The 21,364-nt window shown below is 41.4% G+C and overlaps 2 protein-coding genes and 1 long non-coding RNA gene across 7 annotated transcripts in view; 2 read left to right on the top strand and 1 right to left on the bottom strand.

Annotated features, from left to right (window-relative positions):
* Positions 1–3,694, bottom strand: part of LOC130379433 (uncharacterized) — a 7,089-nt gene extending 3,395 nt beyond the window's left edge. For all 3 annotated transcript variants that reach the window (XR_008895119.1, XR_008895118.1, XR_008895120.1), the window contains exon 1: positions 3,251–3,694. This is a non-coding gene — a long non-coding RNA (uncharacterized LOC130379433). The remainder of the gene's footprint in view (positions 1–3,250) is intronic.
* On the top strand, positions 388–14,207 carry fdx2 (ferredoxin 2). 3 transcript variants are annotated; one of them, XM_056586263.1, is made up of 7 exons: positions 388–605; positions 951–1,002; positions 1,308–1,414; positions 1,521–1,608; positions 1,861–3,773; positions 3,860–3,904; positions 4,621–5,018. In XM_056586263.1, the coding sequence occupies exons 1-5, from the start codon at positions 419–421 to the stop codon at positions 2,015–2,017; spliced, it is 591 nt and encodes a 196-aa protein (XP_056442238.1). In that variant the 5' UTR covers positions 388–418; the 3' UTR covers positions 2,018–3,773; positions 3,860–3,904; positions 4,621–5,018. The 3 variants fall into 3 exon arrangements, with proteins under 3 accessions (XP_056442238.1, XP_056442237.1, XP_056442236.1); XM_056586262.1 differs by lacking the exons at positions 388–605; positions 951–1,002; positions 1,308–1,414; positions 1,521–1,608 and adding exons at positions 6,200–6,404; positions 7,476–7,567; positions 12,245–12,338; positions 12,824–14,207 and having other exon boundaries at positions 2,017–3,773; positions 4,621–5,927; XM_056586261.1 differs by lacking the exons at positions 388–605; positions 951–1,002; positions 1,308–1,414; positions 1,521–1,608 and adding exons at positions 6,200–6,404; positions 7,458–7,567; positions 12,245–12,338; positions 12,824–14,207 and having other exon boundaries at positions 2,017–3,773; positions 4,621–5,927.
* A 251-nt stretch (positions 14,208–14,458) lies between these two features.
* foxd7 (forkhead box D7) lies at positions 14,459–15,840 on the top strand. The gene has a single exon (XM_056587035.1). The coding sequence runs from the start codon at positions 14,570–14,572 to the stop codon at positions 15,536–15,538; it is 969 nt and encodes a 322-aa protein (XP_056443010.1). The 5' UTR covers positions 14,459–14,569; the 3' UTR covers positions 15,539–15,840.
* The last annotated feature ends 5,524 nt before the right edge of the window (positions 15,841–21,364 follow it).

Below are 21,364 nucleotides of genomic sequence, written 5' to 3'. Positions count from 1 at the left end.
CTCTGGCAGCCAGGGTAGGGTGACAGTAGAATTTGAACAGGCTCCAGACATAACATAACACCTCTTTTCACGCAGAGCTGACCCCACCCCAGTCACAATCATTGTGTTGTCTGACTTCCACCCAACATCAGATAACTTATCTTCGCCTCCCATCAGGTTTTAAAATAAAAAATAATGTTAGTTAATTCCCCTTTTGTGGTGCACTACACGGCGTTTCTAGTGAAGGTGAAGCTCTTACCAGCCACTCACTGAGAAAATGCAGGAAAGGTCGAAATTGGATACTGGTAATTTCATTTGTGTCGCATGAACTTGTTTGAGGCACCCCCTGGTGTCGAAGAAGGGTACAGCAGTGAAAGACGTTGTCAACAAATGCCCCTTTACTATTGGCCGAGTCAATCCATGTGATCAAAACAGGAGAATGGCGGCGTCCACTGCTGTTCGGTCGAGCATGGGGCTGACATTCAGACTTTCTAGAGTAATAAGACAGTGCAGTGCATCTCCTTTTTATAGATTAAATAGCTGTGTGGATGGTTTTGCCCTTCTTTCGAAGCAAGGGTTCCCAGGTGGTCTACAGACACTGAATCGCCAGTTGCAGACTACGATGGGTGAGTTGCAATCAGTTGCAATACTTTAGTGGCGTATGAAGTAGGGTTTTGTAAGTGAGTGTCCATCCCCTTTCCCATTGCTGTTGGCAGTCAATGTGTCGAGTCATGGTGATTGTGTGATTGAGTCTGTCGTTATAAGCCTTGATTAGAACTAAATCAGCATGTACATCTCGATGTACAAACACACATATCCATGTCAATCGATGAACCTCATGAGCACTTGTTAACGGCTGCGTAGTCATCATCCAAATTCCTCGCAAGTAACTTTTTACAACGTACTAAAACCATCAGCTTGTCATTTCATCTATCAAACAAAAAAACTTATCTCGTTGATTCCTCTCAAAGGTGTTTGTCACAACGACGTGGGGAACTCCAACGCAGAGGACCCAAAAGATGTGTAAGTAATGTTAATAGACATTAGCCTACTGTGATTTCTGACAACCACGGCTATGGAAGCTTCTATACTATCAGCTCTGTATTGAACTGACTTAGATTTTGAATTCAATAGTGTCATATACTGTTTTATGTAGAGCTACTGTAGTAGCTTAGTTGGATATCATCCTAATATTAAATGTAAAGTCATTAACTTCACTTTACAGTATCGATCAAAGGTGAAAGCATGCTACAAGGTCAACTTGTAGCATGTCTCATTGAGAGAATGCAAAAACGGGATAATAGATAGTGATTGGTTTCACTGCTCAGGGTGAACGTGGTGTATGTAGATCGCTCCGGGAAGAGGATCCCAGTCCGGGCCAAAGTGGGAGATAACGCGATGTACCTGGCTCATAGGCATGGAATTGAACTTGAAGGTAAGAGGCACTGTCTTTACTATAGCTTCCACTTAAAAATGTTTTATATATATATGAACAGTATTTACTCAACACATGTGTAATAAACTCTCCCTTCATCCAACAGGAGCGTGTGAGGCCTCTCTAGCCTGCTCGACGTGCCATGTATATGTGAGCAGTGATCACTTAGACAAGCTACCAGAGCCTGATGAAAGGTGAATTTGCTTTAATGGGTCTCAATGTAGCCATGGGTTGCATTGCATCTCTTGCAATTGAGATGACTTCTCCCCAATCCAGTATGTTCCCCTGTCCTCTGTATGAACACCGAATTCTGATGCCATGATGGATCGCTGGGGACTAAACTCGTTTTTTTAACTACTTTCCAATGTCGTATTGAAAATGACAGATGGTCTAGTTTACCACCGTTATGGTAAACTAACAAGATATGACCCCTGTGCTCCTTTTAGAGAAGACGACATGCTGGACATGGCTCCCTTGCTTCAGGAGAATTCCCGACTGGGATGCCAGATCATTCTGACTCGGGAGATGGAAGGCATCGAGCTGACCCTGCCCAAGGTCACCAGGAACTTCTATGTGGACGGCCACGTTCCCAAGCCCCACTGAGGAGATGCCCCGTCTGGTCGGAGTTGGCTTCAGCGATGGGAACTTAAGTTAGACAAGACGGTTGGGCTGGTGTACCCGTGCCCCTGGTCCCAGTTTACGCCCAAGGAAATGACGTCTCTGAAGGGCCACAATCTAAGGAGTCAAATGTAAACACTGCCCAGAAGGCCATGTGGTTTCTACTTAAATTGGCTGATATCCAGTGTTAGCTTGAGGGATAGCAGCCATGCTAAACGCTCTGCTAAGCTGCTATCGCTATTTCTAGTTGAAAGAATTCTCACGCAGAGGAATTGAGGTCAACTTCCATCATCCAATTTCACAAAATGATCTTTGTTCAAAGCTGTTTGTTTTTGCCAAAGAGCCAGCCAAGTCAGGTTTTGGCAAAAAAACATTTATGAGATTGAATGAAACATTCCATGTTACAACTTCTAAACGTCAAGTACGCACAACTATCAATACCATGTTTTCTTTCATAATTTATGCTGTTTTATGTCACTTGTCATGTGCATATGAATAACTAACAATATTTTTGTATGAAGTGACTTAATATAAATTTGACTTAACTTATGTAGTCCTACCTTGCAACATACTCAAACAGGGAGTACAAAGAGACAGATTTCCATTAGATTAAAAACCTACAAATAATTATAAAAGATATATCTTTGGTGATAAGCCACCTCTTGGTTTCAAATCATTTTAAGTGACTCTGATTAAGTGATTGCTTTTCATTGTTGACATTACCCACCCACTAGTATTAAGTAACTCTCTTATATGTAGGCCTACTTAGAATATTTCATGGCACTTTGTCAAAGACAATACTGTTTGATAAAGAAACACCCATTTCTGTAGTTAAGTGACTAGAGGCACCTATGGTTGGCATCTATTTCTTGAAACATCTTAACTTTATAATTCCAGCTCTTGGGCCACCAGACTCAATTAACACGTATATCCGTTTCAATGTGCAGAATGATTCAAAAACATTAGTAAAACCGAAAATGGTATAAGGCATTTATTTTATGCTTGATTTCCTTCTAAATTCGCCTGAAAGAAATATGTATTTTCTTGATCTTGATTTGTCTCAACACGTGCTTGTTTCACTGGATCATTTTTCTAATTACATATATTTTCTATTAGTTTGTTTTCATCAGAGAGCATGTCCTACTTTTATCGTTAAAAACCCTGTTACTGTCGAATTGCTTTTCTTCTAAATCCACTGGCAAATGCCCAAACAGTTACCTCAACTTATGAAGAAGTCCGACACGCGGATGGTTCAGCAGTGGATTCAGTCGGCATTTGAGTTTAGGGGCCTGTTAGAAAAATGTCCCGAAAAACAACTCGTTGAATATACTCACATGCAATTGTATTGTTTTAACGTGTTGATGTACTTTACCCACTGGATACATGCGTGCAATAAAATAAAGAACATTTCGAGAAATTGGTCTTAAGACGAGGCAACCAACAGAGGACTGAAATAATTGTGCCAAATGATTGTGCAACTTCAAACGTTTGTGTGAGATGTGAAGAGATGTAGCGCCGTTATGCCCTTACCTTGGGGAACCAGAGCTGCTCTATTAACCACTCATTTATTCGACAGCCGCGGACGCAATTAAAGTAAACGAATAGCACCTGGGTGACCTATAGTCCCAAACACCAAAAGAGAAATGGCAGTTGTCGCTATTTTCAAATTAGTAATCTAGTGTAACTCAATTTAGGCCTACTTGTAACCCAAACAACTGATAATCAGATATTGTGATCTAGGGTAAGTATTTCAATGCATTACAATTTTACAAAATTGACTTTATACCTTGATCTATAGTGTTTTGACCGCGTCCCTAAAATGTGCAGGCTCAGTTGTTCATCAAAGGTGATCGAACGATCTGGGGATCAAAAGTAAGTGATCGACGCGCACATCATCACATCCAATTTGCACACCATATTTAAGTCGGAATACAGTGAATGTTTGGAATTTTGGGCGAAATGTAACCAAATATCAGCAAGTCGTTACCATCAAAGTATTGTCACCTTACACGCGCATCCATAATGGGCTGGCCTGCGTTCCTCTCGAGAACTAAGAGTTCTGTACCGCGAAACCCAGAATTATTTGAAATAACTAAGGCTTATACAAAGGAAAGCCTACATGTACAGAGCTCCATTAGGGTGAAAACAAGAAAGTAGCCCCCTCAATAGGTGACTTAAATTGGAGTTGAAACGCCTTACAAGAGTTACTTATAGAGTTAAAGCGGTGAGCCAAATCGACATTTCTAATTGCAGGTTATTTCAAATGCTTAGTTAATTTGTATCGAAAGGTTTGGAATGCAAATAACGAAATGGTAGCATACAATCGAGCAGGTTAGCAGTGCAATATAATAATATATACGGGATTCAAATCGGCTACATTTCAGCTAACGGTTTCATTTAAATTTGTCCTGCATGTTTGTTAGAGCTTAGATCGTTGTTTAATTTTTTTTGTTGGAAACAGTCGTTTGGTTAGGTTAGGTTGGCTGACTTTAACATTATAGTGGATTAATTAAAAGGGGAATGTGTCATATGATATGATACATAATCATGTATTTGTTTGTGAAAAATTCTCTCCTTTACTTACTTAGACACAAGACGAACATGAGCACAACGGTAGATCTACAGTCTGTGTCTACCCAAAACAATAACAAGACTAATGACACAACGGATCCTGAGGACCAATCAGCCACCCAACCCATAATCCTTCAATTCCTTCAAGAGGCCTCCAAACTCGCTGCCCCAAGCCACAGAAATCTAGGTGGCTCAACCTTTGGCCCGGTTAGCAGCGACCGAAAGGATGCTCACCCTTCCAATAATTGTTTGGACGCATATCCTCAACACAGCTGGGCCCAAACGTTTTCCTATGATGGGGAAGAGAACAGTGGCATGTATATGATTACAACTCACATTGGGCCCGACCTGCAGGGCAGCAACCCCTGGGAGGTGATGAGCCTGATCAATCTGCAGTGTGAGAAGCTTCTACACCACAGAGGGCAAGGAGAATCAGACTGCACTTCGACCTCTTTCTCTTCCACTTATTCGAATTCCATAGCTTACCCATCTCCCTCGGAGTCTGACGAATCGTTGCGAGGGCAGGGGATTCTGGAATGTTCCTCTCATGCTGATGTTCAACATGAGGACCTTCTGTTTTTCACCAGCAGAGGAGGCGAGAGCTCTTGTGACACCCCCCCTATGGACTGTGACCTGGGTGAAAGTTCCAGCGAGAGCCTTGATAAATTTCCACTGCAGCTGTGTACGACAAACGCAAACATGAGCATCCTCACTGAAACTCAGCCCTATAACGGCAGGCCGCTTCCTGTGGATGAAAACAATAGCTTGCATCCCCAGCCTGCCCACAAAGCTTCAATGGAGGTCAAGTTGAGTGTCGCCACAGGGTCAGAAGGGGATATGTCAGGGTCCGAGGAGAGGTCTGCTGAGTTGGGTCCCCGAAGCGGGACCTCTGAGGCTTGGCCACAAACGCATCTCTCGCTAACAACTGATGATGCTTGCGGATATATGGCCGAACAGCCAGCCTATGAATCAGACAAGGTGGTTTGTTTAGGACACAAATATTTCAATGCAGTGGATCTATTGACCACTGACACCACTGTGGCTCTCGACGTCAAGTCCAACCTTCTTTTAACCTTTGACCCTCTGGATAATGCCGGCATATGCACTTCGATGCCCAAACCCCCTGTATGGGCCGTTTTAAGAAATGAAGAACTGTCCCAGAACAAAAGCCAAACAATTGGCAAAACCCCGGTGACAGAATGTATAAAATACCATCTGGATCAAAATGCAAAGCAGCCCTCGATTACCCAGCAGTCGTATTTTACCTGGACGAGAGACTCTGAATCTACAGACCCTCAACAGTGTATAACTTCATCTAAAGCAGGTAGTGGGTGACTGGCCGAAAATACAATCTTCTCCTTTGGTTATTGTAATATAGCACTTTCTCCATGATAATATTATCCTTCATTCATCATGTCATTTATTTTTTAGATTCAGCATTCATCTGATACTATACATTAAATCAATCATTACTAATTATTCCAAAACATATAATCCTTAAATTATGGATTATGATTTCATAGGCAGCTTTGATGTTTAAAAATGATGAATCATCTAAGGTGTTGATAATCCTTTCCTATCTCCTGGGTATGCCAGCGGAGGACTTCCATACCCCTGCAGGCTCCCAAAAGTGTACCAGCATGGCGTCCGTATGCAGGGCTAATACACGCAGGAAACAGCCCCACCCCAACCGGAGCGCCGACGCCACAGACCCCGACTTCCAGGGTGTGATGTTCCGCATGCAGGGCGAGCTCGACCACAGTAGGGGGCAGTGTCGACTACTGGTCTTCTCCAAGTACAGGTGAACATGTTCTTCAGTCCAGAAAATAAAACGCATCAGGTTGTATTTTTTCTGCAACTGAATATTATGAATTCGTAAACGGTTTCAAATGGTTTACGGAACTCACACTACTAGTATGTATGTGTATACTCCTTTCTGCCATTTTTTATTCAGTCTATTTGTTGCTGTTGCATTTCTATTTCATTTGTCCTTATATGAAAGTATAGTATTGTTCTCTTTTTGCTTAGACTAGAGTTTTCGCGCGGGCATTGCGTGCACTCAACCTCTAGTTGTAATTAACAGGGGTAATTGTTCAATGGAAAGTGTAGCATACTATGCATGCAAATAAATTATTAAATAGTTTTTACTGTTATTCAGGGCTGATAAGTGCATTGACATTTTAAAATGCAAGGCAACTACTATTGGGTAGTTGAAAATAATAATCATCATTGAGATTAAACATCTCTTCCAGTGTCCTGGCCAAGACAGGCAGTAGTAGCCTACAGTCACACATAGCATAGCCTACACACAAAACATAAGAAAAATAAAACAACTAAAACAGTCCGCAGGGGTGTTGTGTTGACGTGCGGTGTGTGCGAGTGCTTGTGTGTGTCTGTTTAGTGTGTGCGCATGTGTGTGCGTTTCTGTGTATGTTTGTGCGCATGTGTGTGCTTGTGTGTATGTTCTTACCTGCGCGTGTGCTGATGGCGGAGCCGTTAAACGTCTTACCTGTGTGTGTGTGTGTGTGTGTGTGTGTGTGTGTGTGTGTGTGTGTGTGTGTGTGTGTGTGTGTGTGTGTGTGTGTGTGTGTGTGTGTGTGTGTGTGTGTGTGTGTGTGTGTGTGTGTGTGTGTGTGTGTGTGTGTGTATTTCGGTGTGTGCGTGGTCGCGCTTGGCACATGCGCACTTGAGTAACTTGAGTAACTAGTGCGACAGGCCTGCTATTATAGTGGTAAGATTTGGTTTTGCCTCCTACTCTCCATGCTACAGTATTGTGATCACTCGAGGTATGCTACCAATACACATTAATTGTGTGGTGCAGCCGGAATATGTAATTGATTCCTACTTGTAACAGGATTTCCTCATCACACAGAAGAAAACCAAGGCGGCGGACACGGCCGTCCCAGAGCTCCCTCAGGAGCAGCAGCTCAGAGGAGGACCTGGACCTGTCAACCAGCAGTTCCAGTAGGTTCCCTTTCTCCCCTCTCTCCCCATCTGCCTCAGATGAGTAAAACTACTCTGCCTTGATAGATGAGCTCCAATTTCCAAGTTAGTCTTCTGAATACAGGCTTGACATGTATAGCTCATGGGGAAATAGTAATGTACTTTCTTTTTTTTAAATGGTTGATTACCCCATTATATTTAATGTTAAAGAACAAGTGAACCAACTGTTTCTGTTGGAATTTGAACACTATGGGCCCTATCTTGCAACCGGCACAAATGACTTTCTACACTGACGCATGTGTTGTTGCTAGTTTGCAACTGGTGCAGAGTGTTCTTTTCCCTCCACCGCCACACGCCTGTAAATTAAGGAATGAGCTTGCGCCCCAAGGGGCGGTTCGGCAAAAGGAAGAGGCGTGTTCTGGCGCAAACCTGCCCTGGTGCTATTTTGCAGTTTTAGAAATTACGCCACAAACCAGGAAATACCTGGTTTAAAGTCAGTGGCGCGTTGTTCAGATGCTATTTTAAGGGCGCATGCATAATGTTGCTTGTGCACCTCGCGCATACTTTGCTTCTCTCATCTACCTAGCCACACATTCTTGCTAAATTATTTGGGAAAGAACAGCTGATACAGCGGTAGTAACTTGTACTTTTAATTCAATGCATCTGTAAACACCGTACAGCAAATACATATTTTCTTGACACAGACATCATGTACAAGCCCATAACTTTTAGGATTGATGAGTATTTGATCGTGAGAGAGAACTTTTTTTTACTGAGAGTGAGTGTTAAAAAGAATGAATGAATGCAGGCGTGCGTGTGTGTGTATGTGTTAAAGAGTTAATGAAAGCGGGTGCGCGTGTGTGCGTCCATCTGTTTAAACACACGCAAACTAAACACGTAACGCATAATACAGTCTAACACAAGTCGATAACGATAATGCATACAATACTTGTAAGAAACTATGTTTTTTTAATGTATTGCGTACGTCATTAAATAGAACCGCATGCAGTTACCGCATATCATGTGTGTGTTAAGTTTTCTTTGTCTAAATTTATTTGAGGACTCAGTGTTACTGAAGTTGTGGAAGAAAACGCTATTCCATGTGCGAATTAGGCAATAATATTTGGCCATAAACTGAGCCATTTGAAGTTTGAAATTCATGTGGTCATGCATCTGTCTCATCGGAGACTGCAAGCGCGCTGTCAAAATATAAACTTGTCAGATTCAAATGTGCTCATGGCTCTTAAAGGGGATGGGAGATGGCACTCTCATTAGTTTATTGCAAGTTACGCCCAAACCACACCTACGGGTAATTAGGCTACTTCAGACCAACCCTTTTTAGATTTGCGCCATGCGCAAGAGTCATTAATGCGCCGGTAAAATAGCAACATCGCCATAGAACCGCCCACAAATCCACTTGCGCTTGGCGCTTCTCACTCGTGTTTCAGAACGTTAAAATAGGTCCCTAATGAGGTAAAAAAAAAAAAAGGTGTTTTGGACTGACAGTTCTAGGAAGGAGGGGCATGTTACGACCCACGGCAACTTTAGGATGCTTATTACAATGAGTGAGTTATAATGAGCGACGTTGAAATGTGCCACATGGAGTTAAACTGAGAAGCTAAACCGTCAAGCAGACATCAAAATATATCGTCGCACAGGCGGAGCTCCACACATCCACACACACCGTAGCGTTATACTATAGATGTCCGGGAAGCCTGACCCTGACTCTGGCGGGATCATCAATACAACGGCTGTCCAGATGGGCTGCACATCTGCATATCTAGACACACACTGTGGCGCTATGATATAATTGTACGAGAAGCTTAACCCTATCTCGGACAGCACAGTCATCCACTGCCCAGGCAGAGCTCCACACATCCACACACTCTTGTGTCCCTTCAATTTGACGTCCATGAGTATAGGACACCTCGATTGACAAAAAGACTGTTATAACTTAAAACTAGGGCCCGACCGATATTGATTTTTGAGTGCCGATGCCGATTATTTTCAGAGAAAAATAACGATTACGATTTAATCGGCCGATTAAACCCTTAAATTTTTTTAAAAAAAAAGTCTATAAAACGTAGTTTTTGATACCTTAAATATACTTTAAACACTTTTGACGAATATGTGAATTGAATGCAGAACCGTGAGCAGTGACTAACACGTGCGTGCTGAGCAGTATGGTCTCACCGTTAGAGTCTACAGTATAACAAATTAACATGGCCTGGGACCTAAAGAAAAACAGGCACAACATGCTCAAACAACGCGTCTTGTGTACATTGGTGAGGTGAGCGCGCAGCTGCCTGAGCGAGCATGCTTTCATGTTGTACGGTAAAATACAATCTCCTCTTTTTTACTCCAGCTAAAGTTGTTAGTTAGCAAGGCGAGTAGGAGCGCAATCTGCAGGATACTAAGCGCAATAACATTTCTAAAAAAATAAAAAAATAAATAATCGGTTGTAATCGGCGTCTCTTTGGCAGATGTCAATTATTTTCAAAAAGGCTATAATCGGCCGATTAAATCGGCAGGCCGATGAATCGGTCGGGCCCTACTTAAAACTACCTACGATTCATTCTGAGTGGAACGTTCACAAAGTGTTTTGGTGAGACTCGCAAAAACATTAGATTTCACACCTGTTTTCTTTCAAACACGGTCTTATTTTAGTTGGTGACAAAATGGTATCGATTGCCATGTTCAATCATATAAGAGATATTACCACTTTTAAAGCAATAAATAGAAAAACCGTTTTGGTTTAATTACTAATTGACAATGACATACCCTAGGGTTGAGGTACTTCTAAAATATATTCATTCCACCAGATGGCACCTTAACATATACTATTGTCACTCAAAAGCAAAATACTCTACGCTAAAACCCTGCCACAGCTTTGACAGGTGGAAGCATTTTAATGAGAAACAATAAAGTGGTATTTAGGGAAACTGTTGTGGAAATAGCCTAAGCCTCTAATGTCTAAATATAGTCCCTTCATTCATCCAGTTTAATGGATGGGTAGAAAATGAGCAGGAAACATTTCTGCTCTGCAACCAATTAACAAACCCTAATTTTTTTTAATGAGCGGCTATGTTGCCATTTTCATTATTTCCCATACAGCATTTTAAATTGGGTTGGCTGCCACCAGTATTAAAACAAAAACATGGAATCAAATATTTGTCGATATTCGATCTAACTGTTCTTTTACAGTTGGGTACATTCTTTTGTTTGATGTCTTAGTGTAAACCATACAGTATATTCAGATCCAAAGGAGTACTAGGAAGATGCAGAGAACCCTAAGCTCACTCTGTGATGTAATGCAGATGTTGAGCCTGGTAGTGCTATGTGCCCTTGGCAATGAACGAGGAGACTTTAAAGTAAATACTTTATACCCAGACCACATGGCAGCAGGGCTTGAAGTCCAATAGCACAATGGTTTCTGTCGTGCCCTACAAAAACCATCCCTTAAACATCAAGGCCATTGTAATGCTATGTTTTGCTGATTGCCGACATCCCCAATAAAGCAGGCAATTGCAATTACAGAAAAATCCTTCTAGTTTTCATGGCGGCTATTGCCTGTCTAGAGATCAGTGGATTGACGCCTTGCTTTGGCGACTTAGACCAGTGGTCAGGACGTAAAATTGGGTCACAGCAGGCAACCAGGTGGGTCAGGGTCAGGGGATTGCCACAGTAAGATACTTACCGTCTTGTCAGTTTAACTTGATCAGTTATGTATTTTGAGGGGGGGGGGGGGGGGGGGGGGGATAGGTGATGGAGAGATGAATACTGTTTTAAATAACAATATATAGAGAGAAATGTTAACTAGTTAACTTTATTGACATGGTTATTACATGGTTACAAATATTTGGTCGGCTAAGGGGCAAAAGCTCCTCCACAGTAGGATCATGGCATGACGATTTTGGGGAACCCCTGCCTAAGTCCCACTAGGGTATAAAAGCAGTTTAAACTGACAAGTCACAATACCCACAGTTACTGTGCCCGCAGTGTTCTTTCTAGAGTTGTGTGGTTGTGTGCATGTGTGTTGAAGGAGTGGCACTGCACACATTGAGGGGTTTGTTTTCTTTGTCTGCCGACAAAGACAATAGTAGAACAACACTGTTGCCTTTGATCATTTTAACAGAGGATGTGGGCACTAAGGACTCATAGAATTATTTTGGCCTTGTCAACACAGTTAAAGTTTCACATCCCTTTTAAAATGCTCTCCCAATTCCTCTGAAGGACGTTTTTAAATTTGACTTGGTAGTCCTTTGAAGCCCACCACTTATACTTTGTTGTACTATTATGTGTCTGACAAGGCTGGGTAATGGTCGATTTATTGCATGTAAACAAAGAATGAGGGCTTGTTGTCAAGTCCTTCAATCCCTCCACTTTCAGGTTAAATAAATAAATGTACCCTGAAAGTGAATAAATAAGCATACAACATAGTCATTTTAAATTACTGTTACATTATTTTAAACTCTGCTATTTGCATGAAGTATAACAAAATGTTTTATTTTATTGAATGCCGCTTGTTTCATTGTGTTGACTGATGGATGTTGATCTGTGGCCTCTGAAATGTAACAACCTGGCCTGTGAGTATTTAAGTTGTGTGTCTGGACTGGGTAAGCTGCAAATGAATTGCTCTTCTTGTGAAGAATAAAGTTGTCTGGACTGAACTGAACAAGCTGTCTTACCCCTGGCCAGAGAGCAAGGAGTGTGCGTCCTGCTGCACCAAGAAGACCCCAATGTGGAGGGACGCGGAGGACGGGACTCCGCTCTGCAACGCCTGTGGCATAAGGTATGACGCAGCCCTCAAACAGAGTTTACAGACGGCCCTCCACCTCTGGTGGAGAATAGACAGGTTTGACAGTGGTGCCAGCCAGTCGATGTCACTTTCATTAGTTTGTGGGGAAAGTGACATCACCCGGTACTTAAACCAATGACGAGTCATTTTTTGCGTAACCAAGGTTTGCCACTGGCTCTGAGGTTTGGTTTGGCTCGCCTCTTCAAAGTGGGATGAACCTCTAAGATCACTTGAGGGTGCGTCACTGACCTGAGCCATTCTGAGCTGGTAATGTTTACGCCAGGCTTATAGTGAAACGCGTCCATTTCTGCTATTATTTACCTGAAAAATTCTAATGCGTGACATATTGTTTGGGCATTTTTGGAGGAGGCCAGCATTTTATTATGCAAGTAAATGTTGTCTGTAATGACTGCAATACACTGAATTACATTGGTATTCCCATCTGCCATATATTCTCCCTCTGTCTGTCCCTTGAACAGGTATAAGAAGTACAGAGTGCGATGCGTCAACTGCTGGCACATTCCTAGAAAAGAGGGCAACACCCACTCACGCTGCCTCAAGTGTGGAAACTCTGTACTGCAAACCTCAGCTCTGCATAAACACCATGCCTGCTAGGGCATACACTGGGAAGTGGGCAAACAGGTGCCACACACACACACACACACACACACACACACACACACACACACACACACACACACACACACACACACACACACACACACACACACACACACACACACACACACACACACACACACACACACACACACACACACACACACACACACACACACACACTATGTTTATATACAATTAAAATGCCTGGCTACAAATAGTGAGAATGGGATGAGCGGTACATCCTGCACACTTAAAGGCTTACTACTGGGAAGGATTTAATTGTAGGGAATTGTAACCATTTGCCTTTTAGACACACAATAACAACGATCCGGTACGAATGGTTATGTGTGTATCGCATCTATTCAGATCAGTTCATCTTTTTTTCATGCACATGGTATAAAGAGTTTCATACAACTGTTTACCCCTTTATGAACATTTGTTTACAAAACAAGACCTACATTTAATGTACATGCTTGTCTACTGTATTTTCAATACATGATTGGTCTTATATGTGCAAACTAATTGCTTTCAATGGTACACGTTGTTGTTGCTGTTTTGAAATAATATTTATTTGTTGTTCTGTTTTTTTTATATACGTTTTTATATATTATTCTTTGGCTAAGAGGTGCACTTTTCTTGCTTAATTCTAAACTATTTAAAAAAGTTCTGCAAAAGTGTGCATTAAAATCTGTGATGAAAAAGGCTGCTTCTACCTTCTCAATTGTTTGGAATATTATAAAAAATCTTGTTTTGTCAGCATATGAGCTGCTTCTTCGGATGAAAAGTTTCCCCCTAAAGTTGCATTGTAAACGTCTTTATTGTAAACGGGAGAATTATCCTCTTGAATAAAGCCTTCTCCAGAGACACTGCACCCGTAGCCTGTGTGCTCCCCGACAATAATACGCAGAGCTCCAATGAAGAATATGCATTTTAACAGAATTGCGTGAAATAAAATGTGTGGCAGTATCCTTTGCTGTGTAAGGCATAAGAGGATATAATGATTTGTTGGCTGTATTTTAGGAGGACTTTATTTAAACAGTGGGGCAGGTTTTTACCAGTTGTATTTGTTTGAGAGTCACAGACCACCCAGTAAACGAGAGCCATAATGGACCAATGAGCAGAGCCCAGCCGCCTCCATAAGGGCACACTTAATGGATATTTTCCTATTGGCTTTGTAATTGAATTAATGTCAATAAAAATGAAAGATTGCGATCTCCATAGCTTTTAAAGGGTCCGATTTAATTTGCTCATAGGGACTTTATGAAATGTAGGCATAGGATACATTGTCACCACACCCTTTTGATTGGTCAGAAAATATTTGTCAGCGTTAAGGGAATAAATATCCAATCAAAGCACATGGCTGTTGTGGCATATGGCTATCCCACCAAGGCCAAAAGCCAATGGCTTTCATTTAGGATGTTTGTAGGAGGAGTAGGCGGAGATATGCATGTTGCGGACTGGGCTAAACATCGCCACGCACAGTCAGATGATGACTCCATCCTTGTTTTTTAAAATGAAAAGCGAAAGGGGTACGGGTACCCGCCACGGTCCGCAGAGACTCTGAACACCTCTGTGGGGGCAGGTGCAACCAGTTCCCTGGGAGTATGACCCTGGACAACAGACTCATGGAGGAGAAGGACTTTGGCGCGGTAGAACACACAAAGGCAAGAAAAGAAAAAAACAAGGACTATTCACTGCTGGAGGAAGACGGGGATGGCTTGGAGCAAAGCGCTGCGTCCTCCTTAACTCCAAAGTGTCTCGCGGAGCAGAGTTTGGCACAGAAGACTCACGCGAGCTCAGGCGGCATCGCGGCTCCGCTGAAGCCACCGTATTCATACATTGCTCTTATTACCATGGCAATTCTTCAAAGCCCCAAAAAACGGCTTACCCTGAGTGAAATATGTGATTTTATAAGTAATCGGTTTGCATACTATCGGGAAAAGTTCCCTGCGTGGCAAAACTCAATTCGTCACAACTTGTCTCTAAACGACTGCTTTGTCAAAATGCCCAGGGAGCCCGGGAATCCAGGAAAGGGGAATTATTGGACGCTGGATCCGATGTCTGCCGATATGTTTGAAAATGGAAGTTTTCTTCGGAGGAGAAAGCGTTTCAAGCGGCCACTCTTCCACGTTGGCGCGCCGAAGGACAGCGGGTGCTCTGCGCACGAGCGCAGCCCCGGGTTCCCCGTGTACGGAGCGCGCAGGGGAGTCTCTTGTCTGCAAGTGCCCAGACTAGAACTCTACCAGGATATGACCATCGAAAGTCGTCCAAGTTTCCTCACGAGTCCCAATGGTGGTCCTCCAGTAGGCAGCATTGTCCCGGCGCTCTCATCACTTTTCTCCAGAACATCGGGCAACCCAAAGACGTTTCATCCTTCGTTTGATCCCTTTGAACCGGCGCGTGTCTCCCGTTTTCCTCCGTTTGGCCCGAGCTCCTTCCTAGTGCCTCCGGTCCCGCTGCACGGGATGTTGCAAACGTATCCTCCCGGGGGCCTCCAGTCCGAGTATCACAAATTAAGCTCTCTCTCCGGCCTCGGCCTTACCCATAAACTCTTGAAACACCTTGGGAATTAATCTGACTGCGAGGCTTCTTCATTGTGGTTAAAGAAAGCTACGTTTTATTTTTTAGACTGTTGACATGTGTAGAGTTGTATATTCAAGCCTTGACAATTTTCATTAGGTCTATATTTATATAGGCCGAATTGAACGTCTCATTCACAAAACAATTGATCATTTATTTCAATATTATCCGGGATTATTCATGTTTTTATTATTTACACCCTGATTCATTTATAATTTAACATTTTATAACAGTCCTTATTATAGGCCTAGCCAATTACATAAATGCATATGCAAATAGGCCTAACATACATAAACTTCTCTCTCTCTATCTATATGTAGATATAGATATATATATATATATATATAGGCTTTAAATATATATATGTTGTACTAAAAATAACATTTGTTTATTTAGGTGATCAATTTCACATTAAATTGAGCAAGATAATCTTTCGGTTTCTTACAGAAACAAATCTAGGCTTGATAATAATATCGATGTATAATATATCGATTTATTTCTGACCCTGCTACTATCCTCACACTAATCAAAAATAGGTATTCTAAAAATGCTTAAAACATGTTTCAATCACCAGTTTGCAAACTTTTATCGGCGACATTTTAAACCATGAGCCTTGTTTAAAATAAAAAGTCAGAGTATTGTTTTATTGCAGCCCACGTTATTAAGTTTATTGTCTTTCACTTTAAATGTCAGTGATTTGATGGATGGGCTGTTTGAGACATCATGTGGTCACTTTATTCACTCATTCATTGCACGCGTGTTTGTAAATTCATCAACATGTGTTTGCAACAAGGAGTTCTTTAACCAAAACAGTCCTACTATGTTTTCATGCCCTTCATTGCACTAAGAACTAAGGGAATAACACATGGCAATATGGTCTTGCTTAATTTTTGTCTTGTTCGGATAATGTTTTCACTAACAAATTCCAACTATAGAGCTCAGCTGAGTTGCTATGTGTAGGCCTATTAACTATATGACATATAGGACAAACCTGTTGGCATTTGGTCCTAATTTTATAAATAACTTCCTAATGAATAGACCTACCTGACCTTGATTCTTGGGCCTATCACCTTTTGGGTTCAGTGACAATGATTTTGATATCTGAGCTATTCTCATGCATTACTTTGAACTAATAGTCATAGTCTGAAGAGAGGAAAACAATATCTCAATATTATGACTGACATAAATATTTAGCCTGCAAATAGCAGCCATGTGGTGTCCTGTGGTGGTCCACTCTAACCCCTGTGTTTGACTTGATGACCCCCACCTAAATGTCACGTGGATGACAGCTACATTAAACAGCAGCACCACTCATGATGTAGCATTAGCTCATCATTTGTCTATCTGTACATCATGGAGAGAGAGAGAGAGAGAGAGAGAGAGAGAGAGAGAGAGAGAGAGAGAGAGAGAGAGGAGAGGAGAGAGAGAGAGAGAGAGAGAGAGAGAGAGAGAGAGAGAGAGGAGAGAGAGAGAGAGAGAGAGAGAGAGAGAGAGAGAGAGAGGTTTGAAATATTTATTTGAAAGACTCACTGGTCAGCAGACTATTTAAAGCATTAAAAAAGCCAAGATCATATTTTCTGCATTTTGATCAGCATATATATGTTTAGAGCATTTGTAAAAGTTTGTACGATTCGTAGTGTGTACTTTTTTTAGTCCAGTACATCCGTCAAAAAGCCCAGTTTGTCGGTCCACGTGCTGTACATCCGAAACACGTTGAGCAAGGCAAGGCACTATGAAATGAAACCTTGAGGAATAAATAGAAGCAGATCTGGATGAAGGACAACTGGATTTTGTCGGCTACAGTATACCCAGACTTAGAGATATTCTTTGAAGTGGCACCAGCATTTGGTTCTATTTATTTTTTTTATTATTTTCCCTTTCCTGTACAACTTCATCCCACAAACTTTTCTTGCAGAGCTGCAGTGAAGACCTATCCACACACACACACACACACACACACCACACACACACACACACACACACACACACACACAGATTTTCATATACATTTGTCATCCAAAGCATTTATTGAAGAAACCATATTCAATAACTTAAATTGTTCATTTGGGGCAATGCATCTGTTATTTATTTTTTCTATTTATGCCTATAAACGACCACACGCAGTTTTTGGTTATTAAGTCTTGTTTAACGGACCATTTTCTGTCATCACTGTAAAAAATGTACGTTGAGGGCCAATTTACCTCAAACATTTTACGCACAACTAATTGGTATCGTTGTGTTAATGGTCTTGCAACAAAGCCAGTTCTATTTCCAAGTCACTCATGCATTTCAATTAGAAACATATGGCATTTTTCGTCGCAGTAACCTCAAACACCGTATGCCTATACGTAACATAATCGGAACTTGGGAACACAACGCAAAACAAAACTGTAAAATCCTACCGTTAAATCTTTATCGGTCGTAATGTAGACCTCACAGGTTTACAAAAATGTTGCAGATATTCTAACATAAATAAAAAAAAACATTTATTTTGCAACTAAAAAATAAGAGGTTCAGAGCTTGTTAATACAATTAGGCCTATTGATTAATGACAAATACATTGCAAACATATGATGTAATTGCTTTCGTTTATCACCTCAGTCGTAAGGTGCAGCATTTGGTATCATTTCAATGTTCTGAAAAAGCTTATGTGGCCGATTTTTAGTTCTTCTGAAAAGCACACATTCTGGAAAGATTCAAGATTCAATACTTTAATTGCTATTCAAGGTAAGTTGTTAGGAATTTGCTGCAGGGTGCTCTACAATACAAAAGACAAGACAACCACCACACAAAAACTAGGAAGCCAAAGAGCTAAAGGCACAAAAATACAGACATAAGTAATAGTACATACATCATTCATTCGTTCATGGCTCGTCCCTACATAGGCAAGAGTCTAAAATGGCAAGAGACTTTAGTGGAAGGTCCCCAGAAGTGCAGGTTTTAGGTACGATTCCAAAAGTGCAACTGTATCAGGATGAGGCTGATGTGAAATAAAAAATATAATACTGCGGCATAGTGGCATAAATACAGTTTAAAACATATTGCTAGAACACACGCACACACAACACACACACACAAACACACACACACACACACACACACACACACACACACACACACACACACACACACACACACACACACACACACACACACACACACACACACACACAACAAGGAATGCTTTCTTGCATACTGTCTGTGAGCCTTAGCAGTGATAAGAGCCATTCAGTGGTCCAGTTGGAGTGGTGGAAGTGTCGCATTGAGGGGAAAGTATTGCTGTTTCTTAAGCCCTAATACTTGGTGCTGCACTGTATAACATTATATTTAGATATGAATACAAATACTAGCAAATACGCCATTCAACTTTATAAGTCTTTGTTTTCTATAATGTTCATAATAATAATGACAACAGCAATAGGAATATATATTTATAATAATAATAATACAAATTGTATTATTGTTATATTAATGAATAGCATACTTGGCCTTAGACACCGAAACTCATGTTTAATGTGTGTGTGTGTGTGTGTGTGTGTGTGTGTGTGTGTGTGTGTGTGTGTGTGTGTGTGTGTGTGTGTGTGTGTGTGTGTGTGTGTGTGTGTGTGTGTGTGTGTGTGTGTAGTTAAGAGTGGAGGGGGTGGGGTCCTTGGCTTTAGAAACATTGTTTCTCTAAACCTTTATGTTTTGGTGGCACTAGTTTGAATGCTTTCCACTTACACACTCAATCCCTTTTTACCATAAAAAATAACTAAAATTATGGCATTTATGTACTTCAGCAGAGTATTGAAGCATAATCGAGTGTAACGCTGAGTTACTTCATATCCAGTGGCTCCTAAATATCAGGGTTAGTTCTCTTTCCTCTACTCATCCCCCCACGCTCTGCCATCCAACACACCAGCTCCACTCTGTGGCCCCCACTAGAGCCAATAAAGAGCTTGTCTGACAGGTGCTGCAGACCCAAGACAGACCCCAGGACAGACCCCAGGACAGATCCCGGGACAGATCCCGGGACAAAGATAAGGATGAGGAAGAGGGGGGAAGTGAGAGAGATTAAATCTGTGATGTACAGATTTTATATGTTCCTTTTTTTTTATTTACAATGTATAGAGAAGAGAAGAAAGCGAAGGCAGAGAGAACAAGATTAAGTATTTGATATATCTGGCATCATGCTCAGTTTTTTACGGCCGTTTAATGGATGTCAGAAGTGTTGACTCAGCAAAAACTGGTTGGGACTGGCTTTGTTTCTCAAAGGAAATCCCTGGGAAAAGTGCAAGGAAAGCTCTTTGAAAACACAGTACTGGTTGAAAGCCATGCATTGATGTCTCTCTGTTCTGTTTGTTAATGTACTGTGGATACTCCAGCTACTAGTGCCAAACATGGCCAGTATGCATGAGCCAATTGAACTTTTTTGAAAAAGAGGAGGCAAAGATCAGTGTTAGCAACTCGGTTATTTAAGAAGCGAAAAGCAGAGCCTTGCAGCCAAACGTGAACCACCTCTCCACCCACTCTGACCCTTTTGCTGGCTCTGGATGGGGCTCTGGATGGGGCTGGAGAGGCATGGTGCAGAGGGTTGGCTGGGTGCTGCATGGGGCTGTGAGCTGTGTTGAGCCCTCATGCAGTCAAGGACCACCCTGCTTCACTCTGCTCTCATAAAACACCCATGCACACTTTTGCTTTGTTGTCCTTGAATGCTGACCTTCATGCATGTATACGTGCAAACACACACAGAAACACATATCATAGCGTACTACATCATACCGTACTATATCATGCTGCACTATATCATACTGCACTATATCATACCATACTATATCATACTGTACCATATCATATTGCACTATATCATACCATACTATATCATACCGTACCATATCATACTGCACTATATCATACCGTACTATATCATACTGTACTTTATCATACCGTACTATATCATACCGTACTATATCATACCGTACTATATCATACTGTACTATATCATACCGTACTATATCATACTGTACTATATCATACTGCACTATATCATACCATACTATATCATACCGTACCATATCATACTGCACTATATCATACCGTACTATATCATACTGTACTTTATCATACCGTACTATATCATACCGTACTATATCATACCGTACTATATCATACCGCACTATATCATACCGTACTATATCATACCGTACTATATCATACTACATATCATACCGCACTATATCATACCGTACTATATCATACCGTACTATATCATACCGCACTATATCATACCGTACTATATCATACCGTACTATATCATACCGCACTATATCATACCGTACTATATCATACCGTACTATATCATACCGCACTATATCATACCGTACTATATCATACCGTACTATATCATACTGTAATATATCATACTGCACTATATCATACCGTACTATATCATACCATACTATATCATACCGTCCTGTATGATACTGTACTATATGATACCGTACTATATCATACTATATCATACCGATCTAAATCATACCGTAGTTATATAAAAACAAAATACTATACAGTATTTGATGGGTGGCAACAGCTCGACAGCTCAAAGAGGTCGATGTGGGCTGCCAGAGGGTTACCGGTTTAATCCTGTGGATGAATAGGAGGATGTAACTGTAGAGCGCTACCAGTTATATATCCCCACACTGCATCATTTCACATCCCTATCGCAACCATCTCTCCTTCTACTATTTATAAATGAGCATCCTGCATTTGATGCATGTGATAGGGCCTAGTGGCCCTATCACAACCTAGATGCCGATGATCTCTCTCCTTCCCTCATTTTA

This window comes from Gadus chalcogrammus, chromosome 3, assembly GCF_026213295.1.
Source record: "Gadus chalcogrammus isolate NIFS_2021 chromosome 3, NIFS_Gcha_1.0, whole genome shotgun sequence".
In the NCBI taxonomy this organism is placed as follows: Eukaryota; Metazoa; Chordata; class Actinopteri; order Gadiformes; family Gadidae; genus Gadus; species Gadus chalcogrammus.
Note: the sequence above shows the minus strand (reverse complement) of the source record. Positions and strands in the feature narration are given on the sequence as shown.

Bases quoted from the DNA above. Each gene is read 5' to 3' on its own strand.
- fdx2 (XM_056586261.1), top strand. From the start codon at position 4,634: ATGAGCACAACGGTAGATCTACAGTCTGTGTCTACCCAAAACAATAAC. The intron at 5,928-6,199 runs GTAGTGGGTGAC...TGGGTATGCCAG, and splicing joins TATAACTTCATCTAAAGCAG to CGGAGGACTTCCATACCCCT. The intron at 7,568-12,244 runs GTAGGTTCCCTT...ACCCCTGGCCAG, and splicing joins CCTGTCAACCAGCAGTTCCA to AGAGCAAGGAGTGTGCGTCC.
- foxd7 (XM_056587035.1), top strand. From the start codon at position 14,570: ATGACCCTGGACAACAGACTCATGGAGGAGAAGGACTTTGGCGCGGTA.